The sequence below is a fragment of the Candoia aspera genome, chromosome 4, assembly GCF_035149785.1.
Source record: "Candoia aspera isolate rCanAsp1 chromosome 4, rCanAsp1.hap2, whole genome shotgun sequence".
NCBI lineage: Eukaryota > Metazoa > Chordata > Lepidosauria > Squamata > Boidae > Candoia > Candoia aspera.
In genome coordinates, this window is record NC_086156.1 from 103,300,082 (window position 1) to 103,312,211 (window position 12,130).

At 42.3% G+C, this 12,130-nt stretch overlaps 1 protein-coding gene across 1 annotated transcript in view; it reads left to right on the plus strand.

The window, feature by feature from the left end:
- The window catches only part of STX1B (syntaxin 1B), a 45,987-nt gene extending 45,754 nt beyond the window's left edge, over positions 1–233 (plus strand). The window contains exon 10 of the mRNA XM_063301431.1: positions 56–233. Within this exon, the coding sequence (XP_063157501.1) occupies positions 56–136 (81 nt within the window). The 3' untranslated portion in view covers positions 137–233. The remainder of the gene's footprint in view (positions 1–55) is intronic.
- Positions 234–12,130: the final 11,897 nt, after the last annotated feature.

Sequence of the window (12,130 nt, forward strand, 5' to 3'; positions counted from 1 at the left end):
CTCTCCTCTGTTCCCTTTCTCTGTCTTGCTCCATGGATTTTCTTGGGTAATGTAGAAGAAAATAATGATTATAATTTGTTGTGTGGTTCTTGGTATAGTACTGGCCTCCACCATCGGGGGCACACTTGGGTTGTAAATTAAAGCAAAAAAAAAATTAATATTAATAATAATATAATAATAATTTAAAAATTGTACATGCAGTGGATATAACAGCACTTGTTCCAGCTACCTATAGATAAAAACAACTTTATTGGGTCAGCAAATCTAAGTTTGTTGTTCGGCATCCATCTCTTCATCCATTTTTACTCATTTGCTGGGCGCCAGGGTACCACCCAGAATATTCAGATATTCTGGGCCTCATCCAGGGGCCTTGTCGTCATGCTGTCCTTCCCACGGCACCATGGTCCAAACTGTGTGATTCCTGCTTGCCCCACAGATTTTTCTCCCCTTTCATCTCAGCGGTTAACCCTGTGGGAAGGAATGGCTCATGGTCCTCTTTTCCTGCTTGCCACGGGAGAGAGCATAGCCATGGATTGAGCATTCAGCTTTGTCAAGCCATCATTTACAATACACAGATGTAGGAGAAAATGTGAAATACTTCAGTACTCACACTAGTATATTGAGCACTAGCGTAGGGCCACCACCTAGTATACTTTTCCCCATGATTTAACATCTCATAGCAATAGCAAGTACTCAGATCATCAGTCCTTGCGGAGGGGAAAGAAAGGTTTGTACATATCATAAGCAAATGCTGATCTTTCTCTTTCCATAAGTGAAATGGGAAAACCCGTGTGCTGGTGGTCCTTAGGGCTGCCACATAGCACATGGTTCCCAAGAAGAGAGATTTTTTTTTTTTTTTTTAATTCAGACTTTTCAGAAATGTCCAAGTTTTCATTCTTAGGTACCTGGAAAAAAAATTGAGTCAGTTCTCAGGGCACAGTCTACTCACCTGCTGCATCCTTATCCCCAGAGCCTTCTTCCATAAGCAGATTTTGCTGCCCTGGTCTGACCAGCCTCATCTCCTTCCATTGGCAGGAATCTGCATTAGCTCAGGGCTAGCTGGGCCTGATGACGCATCTAAGGGACCAACTCAGTCAGTTCCTCAGATATCAAGGGATGCCATCATCCTTGAGAACTCTTGTGAATCGATGTCCCAGGCGCTCTCAGGGACAGCTTCCATGATACAAAATGTGGGATGCAACCCTGGGAGAAAGTGGGTACACCAACACAGTCCCATTTTCGAAAAGAGTGTGCTGAGCATCATTTGCAAGATTTAGCAAATAGATGACTACAGTGTCCATCTCCATGTGGTACTGTTAAGCAATATTGCAACGGCCTGGTTTATTGTGACTAAAGGAATGGAAATCTCAGCAGTTCAGCACCAAGTTGTCAGGAAAGCATCACTACAATCTTACACAGAACTGTACATACTCATGTATTTAAGCCTAGAAAACAGTGATCGTGGCATCCAGTAAAACCATGTACGTACTAGTATAAAATTCTGAATTACTGGTAGCTCAGAACAGTTGCAGGGCCATATTGTCCTTATTCCAGCCTTTGCACTAGGGGCCAAGGAGTAATTTGTTTCACTGCTATCTGACAATGTAAGAAATTAAACACAAATTAAACCTGAACACAGCCTTCAATATAGATCCAAACCAGATGTGATGTCGCTCACTTGGGTAGACCTGGCATGCATGTTTTTTAAAATGACCAATAGAGGGGTGGGGTGAACTAGTTCAGATTAGGACTGGGGGGGTGGGGTGGGGACTGACATTTATATTTGCCATTGTCAGAGCGCCAGAAGGAACTGTGACCTGGGCTTCCTATTACTGTAGGAGGAAGGCAGTTCCCATTTCAAATTCCAACAGTGAGGATTCGTATTAAACCCACAGGAAAGTTGGGTATCTTCTGCCATGTAGAACAGCCCAGATCCAGTTCAGTTCACTCCACCATCTCTGCCTTTAATCTTTTTTAAAAAATGCATATACCAGGTTCAACCAGATGACTAACTTCAGATCCAGTTTGGTTTGTCAAGGACCAAAAGAAGTAGCTCAGGGCTACAGTACACCTTCAGAAACATCACAGGTGCAGGAAAAAATTATGACTTTCTGTTTTGAATTTTTCTATTTTTTAAAACTCCCTTACACATGAAGAAGTATAGGTTCTGCTTTCAACTAACTAACTCCTAGCTGAGGCAAGTCGTCCTCTAGAGGCTCTGCATCATGTGATATTTTCAAGGCTACCATTAATTCCAGAGTGACTGAGAAATAGGTCAGGCCTCTTGGAGGTCTGATGCCAGAAATCAATTAACAGTTTAGGAAACCTCTCTGTTTTCTGATAACTCACTAAAGTCGGTAGGGTATGATTGCTACGTTTTCTTCCATAGACCGAGAGACAGAGGAAGGCTTGCTACCTCTGTTCCTTTCACAGCAAAATATAATGGCCCCAAATGTAGAGAGGTGATCCATTGATTCCATCCCTTGTAGACTGATCCCAGTGGATCATCTAGAAGGTGCTGCTTCATACATTATGACAACTACTTGGCACCATTAGGAACCATTCCTGATAGCCTGGGTGCTGGTAAGATGCCATTTTTTTAATTTTTAGTGTGTGTGTGTGTGTGCACGTATATGTGTATGTGCGTGGCTCTTGACAGTTTTTACATTCAGCAGAATAGAGAGGTAAATATTCACGTGTCCACTGCAAGATGGAAAAGAAGGAATGTATGTTTGCATCAGGCAGGCAGGCAGGCAGGCAGACAGACTGAAATCTGTTCTCATGAAGAAGGTTAGCATGTTGGGGAGAAAATCTTGGCCTAGCCACTCTCCCTGATATGCTAGTTTTCTGTGGAAATTTTCTACTTCATCCCAATCTCTCCCACCTCCTTCCCAAATTGGTGGGCCATGAAATGTTTTGCCACTTGATTCAATTAAATGCCAAAGCTGGCTCTTAATTCCAAATATGTCTACTTAGCAACACAGCCTTAAAATCTGTTCTGCTTATTCCTCCACCCACCCCCACCCCATGTTGCCTTCCCTCCATGTTTCTCTTTCATGGGTGGAGCACCGTTAGGTACCCAGAGCAGCTCTTCTATGCAAGCAACCTGTTAGGGCGACCTTCTCCTGACCTGAGGCCACCAGCTTGGGAGAAGGCTGTGCCACGGTATCTCACTGCCTGTGGAACTGGGATGTGATCCCTTGCTTGCCCTTTCCTTCCTGAAAACAGGAACAGATCTGACCTCTGGCTAGGAAAAGGGGATCTTGGATGATCTTCAGGTCTTTTTATGCACATACAAAATGTAGCTGATGCAGGAACAGACCCAAAGCCCATCCGCACCCTATTGCTAGGGCGAATGCATATGCACCTCAAAGCACCCTGCACAATACGGGCATGCACATCGACTCAATGTTCTAGTCCACTGTTGCTGGCTATGCTGTGGCATTGTGTTTCACCCCAAACAAAAAACAGAGTCAAGTATTTTTATCCAAAGGAACCTCTGTGCTTTGACACAATGCCCCGGGGGAAATCTTGCTGTATTACTAGAGTATCCTAAGGTGACCCTCCCCAACCTGGCTCTCTCCAAATACGTTGGACTTTCATTCCCCAAATATCCAAGTTAGGACGACGCTGCTTGGGGTTGCGAGATGCTGAAGTTCAGTATAGCTCAAAGGCAGCACGTTTGTTTGCTTGTTTTTCAAATTTCTGTCACCACCCATCTCTCCCAAAAGGGGGACTCTGGGCGGTTGAGTTAGGCTGTGCTGGAGTGAATGTACAAAACCTTAGGATGAAGGATGCAGTCAAAAGGAACATGACTGATTCTTGCTAAATAGTCTGCAGTAGTTGAGAATGAAGCCTCTTCCCACTTGCCAAAGGCACTACTGCAGTATTCTAAAGTAATATTTTATGCCCCTTTGTGCATTTAGTGAAATAGTTAGGTATCTATTATTTACTGAACCGAGATGACACAAGGAGTGATGCAATTGTGCCAGCAACCTTAACACCTTTAACTATGCACTTGTTTCAAAAAGCATGCCTGTTCCTTTTATTATAAACATCAAGAGTCATTCTTAAATTGCTTAGCGATGACTTAAACATCAGTCACTTCTAGACTGAACTGCAATGAGTATCCGTATTCTTAACGCAATATGTCCAGATATGTCCACGGTCGCCACCAGCTATTAGCTAATATTACAAGTGGATGTGTTATGGAATTAACATTCTGAAATTGCTATTTAACAACAAAAATAATCCTAATAGCATAATAATAGCAACCTGGACATGTGTCTATCCAGAGTATTCCATTTCTTCAGGATCTTGTAGGGCAATTCCGATGCCTGCTGTTTTCCTACATTTGTAAAGTTTTCTTGGAGAGTGTCTAAGATTGAGACGCCCATCAGCTAGGGGACCCAGAGGCCTATTCTTCCAGCATGAATTACTATTCTGGACAAGTCTCCTTGGTGGGTAGGTAACTACAGAGTTTCAGTGTTGGTAGTCCAAATATACTCAGCGCAGAGGTGATGTTGAAATTACTTATTTCTGTATAAAGTTGACTAGGCAGAGAAAAATTGAGACTATTAAAGCATGCAGAAGTTCAGTGGACAGTCTCCCTGAGGCTCAGTGACAGAGTGCACAATGATGACATTAAGTCATTTCTAACAGCACATTAAGATGTTCCTGGTTTAGAATGCGGTTTTATTGAAGAATTCCTCAACAGTAAACCCAGCTAAGTCAAATGAGAGCCCATCTTCACTGGATGTCTTTCATTTTCCATAGTCCCTCACCTGGTGAAGCGTGTGCTGTTTCATGAGGCAGTTGGCTCTTCCCAGAATGCCCTTAAATTGACACCCAGAGCCCAGGATAAGGTGGGTTTCCTTATCTTTTTTTGACCACTCATGACACTGCATTTCCTACAGAAAACGGCAGGGCATTCCCATCCGATGGTCTCCTCCCAAACATTTCCTTCTGGTCCTTGGACCTCTAGTAGGACCGAGGACTGATGTCTGCCGGCCCCAAAAGCTTTAGCTGTGGCTGATGACTAGTTACGATGATGACTAGTTAGAGGGCAGAATGAAGTGTTAGAGGGACCATGGCCAGCCATTCCACAGACACCCATTTTTCTTCTCCAATTCTCCTGCAGTTTAGCTTTGCTCTTCCCAGTCTAAAATCCATCCTTGAAACGCTGCCCTTCCAAATCTGTTCCAAAGGGTTCCCATTGTTGGTGCCATAAGCAAAAGAGACCCTGCTCATATACTCACCCTTTTCCCCTGTGGTGGGGCATGACAGTTTCTCCACTCCAAAACTCTCATTCCCCATATATACATTTGCTATTTCTTCTGCCACCCTTGATTCTGACTTTATAAAACCAGTGCGTGGGCGTGCGCGTGGGTATATGTATGTGTGTGTGCGTGCGCGCATGCATGTTTCACATATGTAATTATGAATATATGTATAGTACATGTATTCAGTGTGGTGTGTTTTGGTTCCTATATACAAAGGAACTGGCGGGGATATAGGTAAGAACACGTCAACACATATGCCAAGTCTCCTTCGAGCTGTATGCAAGAATGTATGTCTTTTCTGTCTATGCTGTTGGCTTTGCGCATGGCATGGTGGCAAATGCACTTTGCCCCACTCACCCCAGAGTGAACTAAATTCGCTGTAGCTGGGACTGCAGAAAGGTTGCTCCCTAATCCTGGGTGCAGAAGGCCCCAGTATGCAGAAGACACCAAATATGTTCGCATCATCCTTGTTATCACATTGTACAGGAAGATTGTTTTAAAAGCCACTGAAACAGTTTCTCTGCGCAGATCTTTTCACAAACTGCCGATCTCATTTTGTGCCAGTCTTTCTTTCTGGATATACACCCGATCCCTAGATCTGAACGAGTTTGCCACAGAAGATACAGCAAAGCTGTCTCTTCCAAAGAGTGTTTGGAATGCAGTTTTAATATGCATGTGCAATTGGCAACGAAACCTATTGAAAGTGAGTCCGGAATAAAACGCACAGGTGTGAAGATTAGACCTTTATGGAGCACATTTTGCAGAAGAAGGCGGGGGAATTCACCCCCCGTCTATATTGTCTTAAGCACCCAGATTGGGTGGGTGGTCAGAAAATGCTAAAATGTAATAAATACATTCTAAGACACCTGGAAACTATGCACCTGCATTGTGTTGAAAACAGATTTTAGAAAAAAAGGGTGTATATAATCTGGGCTATATGTGGCAATTAATTAGCGCCTGCCTGCCAGCTGAAGCCTTTACCGCACTGCTATTCACAGGACTTTCAGATGGGAGTACGAGGCCGGGTGATACTATTCCACCGAATGGAAAGTCTGGTTAAGACGGGCCTCCTTAGAGCCAAACCCCTCTTTGAAAGTTGAGTTTGCTTAGAAACAAACTACCCAGTCTTTGGGCTCATGTGCCGTATCTCTCACTGAATTGTACTACTTTAGATTAGAGACAAGGGAATCATCCCTCAGAACTGTGGATCCTATTTTACCGATTTTGCCCGTATTAATGGTATGTCTTCTCCTTGTGTGAATAGTGCACCTCCTGGAAGATTACACTACATGCAAGCAAGTATTCAGTCAGCTCTCCCTTTGCGGCCAAACTGGTGCGTTGCCGCCACTTACGAATCTAGACCAGTGTTTTTCAAACTTGGCAACTTTAAGGTGTGTGGACTTCAACTCCCAGAATTCCCCAGCCAGCCATGTCTGGGGAATTCTGGGAGTTGAAGTCCACACATTCCCCAGTCTGATGCATTAAGTTATCAGTCAAATTCATAATAAAGTTAGAAATGTGAATTCCTGTGATCCCTGGGGAAACGGGACCAGAGTACACAATGTGGCAAATGTCTGTTCTGTGTTGTTGGCATGAGTCAGTATGCCTACATGCATATGTGATCCTGTCAACGCCTGTGTGTAGCTTTTAATGTGCCTAAATATTATGCAATCTATCTCTATGTCTTTGTATGCATGCATGAATAGCTTGTTGGTTCTCCGAGTGCGAGACAGGCCTAACTAAATGGTTGCTGGGACAGCTGGATCCCCTCAGGGGTGCCTCTCCCTCTTTTTTTCAATTGGGTCAGAAGATCCAAAGACCCACCCACTTTTTTGCCTTTTTCTTTGAAAAAATTTCCATTGCTTTAATGAATCCACAGTTGGAGAACCTGTCTCGGGTATAAATATAGATAGACCTATATTTATCTATGTTATATCTTGGAGAAGAGCAAGGTAACGTTTATTTATATATCGGTATATGCATGAGTTTGAGCTGCAGCAGACTACTAAAATGCAGTGGACATTTAGGGGCTGTTCTCCCCTTCTTTATGAGACTCAAAAATTTAATACAATAGTGGTCTCAAAAGTGGTTCAGTTATAAAACATAAAAACTTAAAAGTTCTTCTGTTATAGAAGCAAAACAATCCGTTGGGACACATATAAGCTATTGTAAATCCAGAACCTACACTATATCAGTATATTAATATGTAGATAGGTAGTGTATACATCAGCCACTTTAAGATATGTGGACTTCAACTCCCAGAATTCCCCAGCCAGCTAACTTTAAGAAGTCCACACACCTTAAAGTTGCCAGGGTTGAGAAACACTGGTATAGATTCAACATACAAGAGTGCTTTTTGATGTGGGTATGTATATCTTTATTTGAGCATATGTGTGTCTGTGTTTTCCTACACACATATCTACATAAACAAGTAAGCACAACCCACTTGGGACATAATTTAGCTCATGTACACACACACACACATATACACAGACATATTCACACTTTTTAAAATGTGAATTGAAATTACGCTCATCAGCCAAGAGAACTACATGGTTCCACATATTAGGGGAATTATTGGAGAGGTGGGGTAATCCAAATCGTATCTGGCTGGACAGTAAGAGATGTAGTCGAGATACGGTTTCTTCTCAAAGACTACCGTCTGTGAACTGACTATATTTTTCACATAGTTTTGGAGAGCATTATCTTTTAAATGATGCCTTAGACTCTTTCAGGCGATATCGGTAGGTTCAAGTCCATCTATCCATTTGCCATGAAGTGGTTTTTGTTTTTTTTAATTGTTTCATATTAAATTTAGGGATACCTTGGAGGGGGTAAATGCAGTAATGGCTTCAGAATATATTCATTCAGCTTTGTGATTTTTTTGTTTGTTTGTGTATATATGTACATACTTTTCTTATTTTTCTTTTTATAAAGTCTTCATTCCGTCATCTCTGCATAAGAGATCAAACTCCAGAAAAGAAAGAACAAAAAAAACTTAGATTTTTTGATCTTTTTTACAAAACGTATCCAATATAACACACAAACCAACAAAACCAACTGTTCTGGAAAAAAAAAGTTAGCTGCAACACAAAGACAAAAGACAAATCCTCTGAACATGTTGAAATCCCCTCGACTTTCCATTTTGGGTATTGATCTGTGTATTGTTTCAATGTAGGCGGTTTATTGTAGTCTGTGGCGTATTTGCTAAAGCAACAACTTTTAACAACATTTTCTTTATAAAAAAAATCATTCTTTTTTTTAATTGACATATCTTTCTTTTCCCTTACTCTTCCATTCCCCTTCAGTTTTTTTGTTCAACTTTACAATATTAAGAAGAAAAGCCAAACAAAAATGGGGGAACAAACTCAAGCATACTTTTTCCCATATTATCAGTTAACCTGTTTTATGGGCAGAAAAAAATGTAATTATTTTATCAATAGAGCTTTCTTTATTGTTCCCCCTTACCTAAAATCACATAATGATAGCTTTTAGTTTTGGATCAAGGATGCTTATCAGGCAAGAGCCCTTCTAGGGAAGCTTGTTATTTCAGAGGAACATCACCCTTAGCATACCTTTTGCACCTGTCAAAATGAGCAGGACAATTCCTGTAGATGAAGCCACTCTGTGGCTCCTACTTCTTCAGAAATTTTCCCATCTGGAGGCATAAAACACTCTTACTCTTGAAATGGAAAATAAGTGGCTTAGTGCCGGGATGAAGAACCTGGAGCACCAGAGCCACATATAGCCCCAATCCCTTTCTGAAGCTCCTCTGAAAATATTGCTGAAAATTGTTTACTGCAATTTGCCATCATTCTGGAACAGAAAATGCATAAATACCCTAGCATAATCCTTGTTAGGCTTAGCGGAAAAACCAAGATACCCTCCAAATTGACCCCAAAACATCACTGTCCACTTTGCATCATTGCCCTGCACATTCCAGCCCTTGGGCTCTCCAAAAATGTTAAATGTAGCCCCCGGGCCCTGGAAAATTCCCACTCCCTGACTTAGTGAAATTTATTAATCCTGCCAACAGCAGATCATTCACCAGCTGGGAGCAGGGTGTTCCACAGGAGGCAGTCCATGTTTCTTCTGACATTCTGTAAAGAGTGCCTCTAAAATTGCTAAAAACCATGAGAACCAAAGTGCTGGTAGAGCTTATTGACTCTCGGGTCCTCCCGCTGCGATGGCTGGCTCTCTTTCTGAAATCAACAGTTAATGGTGTTTCACTTGGGGACTCCAAAGGACATCCTTCTACCCTTGGATTATACACATCGAGACACGCCATTCCTAATACGTTCCCCAGCACTTCATGAATTCATCCCATTAACATGAAGGAAAGCATTATCAAACGTGCTGGAGTGGGTACAAATGCTCTAGCCAGAGGATGGTGCCAAGGCTGTGGTTTTCTATTGGTTGGACATCAGTGATGCCTTTCTCCCCCACCTTCCCCCGATCACCGAGTTTGAGGTTCTCTGTGACAAATCTCTGAGAAGAAGCTAAAGGGGTGGGGTGGGGCTGGAAAACACCAACTGCCCAAAACGATCACAGGAGTTTCTTGTGTGCCTGTTGAAAGGTAAACCTTCCTGTTTCCAACTCATGAGTGAGGGAACAGATTCCCTTGGTAATTGTGTGGCCTACATACTCTTCCATTAATGTTCCTATTTGCCAACCCTGCCTGGGGACATTTGTATGAAGTTTCCCTTTGGTAAAGAAAGCCAATTCTTTCTCCAGGATGCAAGGATTCCTGTGTGAAGCCTGCTCTGCTCCTGGGATCGCTCTTGATCATTCTCTCATGAACCTGCTGGAGGTGGCTGCCTAGACATCTTGAATGATGGCTTTTTGAAGAGGTCAGCCCTTATACCCTTTGTGGAACCAGGGTAACACCTTCACTCGCTGAAGCTAGCCACGATTCAGGCTTAACTTTGGAACACCCTTCTCCCAGTCAAACAAGATGGATAACATCATGCAGAAAAAGCTTGAGCTACAGAAGAATTAACCCAGAAAACCCAGATGTGGATAGGGTGAAGGATATAACTTTGGGATATAACATGCAACTGATTGATCCATTAAAAACATTCTGGTCAACTAAAATTAGTGTCCCAGCTGATGAGACAGCAGTTTAAAAGCCTCCTCCCACCCATTTAATGTAAATTTGTATTGACGACATAATCCAATGTACAGTTTGTGAAAGATTGCAATATAAAACTCATACATTTAAGCAACAGAGGTGAAAACCCTAATATACATCTCTTCTGGCATGTGCCTAGATAGTTGCTTCTTTGACTTAGGAATGATTTGTGACATGAAAGTGGTCAAAGTTTTGGTCAAAGAGCACCTTTCCAAATGAGGAGTTGTACTCAAATTCCAGCTGTCACTGAACTATATTTAAAAACACAGGGTTGGATCTGGGGAAAAAAACCCTTAAAATAGTCCCATTGATTCCGGTGACTGTAGTCTAAATATGATTCACTGTGGACCAGAAAATACCAATTTCTACCTTACGTTTTTCTTTTTACATCCAGAAGACCTCCCTCGATCCAAAGAAAAGGGGGATTTTATTTTTTTAGAAAAAGAAATATATATCCATCTCCCAGTCAAAACATTTTCCTCTCCCCTCCTCTCCCCCTCCTTTTCCTCTCATGTGGTGCTTTCAAGAACCAGAAGGGCTTGTCACCCATGATTGCGCAGAGATTTATGGGGATATTTAACTTGAAAGGGAGAATCTGGCTTTAAAACCCTGTAAGAGCCCTTTGCAAAAGTGCTTAGCGGATGTCGGCCTTGTTTAGACACCAGTTCAGTGTCATGATTCCAGAGAGAGCGAGGCAGAGAAGTCTAGCGTGGATCCTGTTAAAATGTGAGCTTGTGTCTATGGACAAGGCAGGTACCAACCCATCTAGCAATGGATTATACGCAAAACACTGTTCTCCCCATTTATGCAGAAGTAGGCTTGTAGTGCACAGATAATGTAAGAACATAAACTATCCAGCTGTTATGTCAGGAATATATCCTGGGTAGACAGACAGGCAGATGTATTCCCAAACCATTTGGGGGCCTGGTGAAAACCTCTCAATATGAGCCAGAAGAAAGATCTGCCGTATTTCCCCAAACTGCTTTATATTTTTAAATGACAAAGGGGAAAAAAAATCTTAGCATCATTAGCAACTGTATAATTTTCCTAATAGTCTTGTCAAATGTTAGCTGTCTCCTGTAATTCATACATCTTTCAGAGGCATAGTCCTCTGGGCAGTTCAAGCTGACTAGATCTTTAGTTTGCCCCTTCTTCTAGATCAGTGTTTCTCAACCTTGGCGACTTTAAGCTGTGTGGACTTCAACTCCCAGAATTCCCCCACCAGCAAAGAATTCTGGGAGTTGAAGTCCACACAGCTTAAAGTCACCAAGGTTGAAAAACATGGTTCTAGATATAAGAATGTGGAGTTTTTTTCCTTCATCTTTTGCTTAAACACACATTCCTATTCTGACTTCCAACTGGTTTCAGACTGGTTTCTTGCTTTCCATGCGAAGCATCCTGAGAATTGTACTTTGATGATGAGTGGATCATGCTGAAAACTGCCCGTTAGAGAACCTGGTTCCCTTTGCAGGATTACAATCAGAAAGGTTACGTTGTGGTTGGAAGGCACGGCCTTCTAGCTGCGGTGTATATCTGAGGCAGAAAGAAAAGAGAAAAGCCCTGTTTCCAAACAGGGCTGACGATTCTTGAAAAGGTGAGCATTTTTGCAACAAGCAGAAGAGCGTACATGCTCAAAACATGGGATTTTTAGAGGTCCAATCAGGTACATTGGCCCATGTGGTGGTGCCAGAAAAGGTGAACCAAGTGGTGGTGGTGC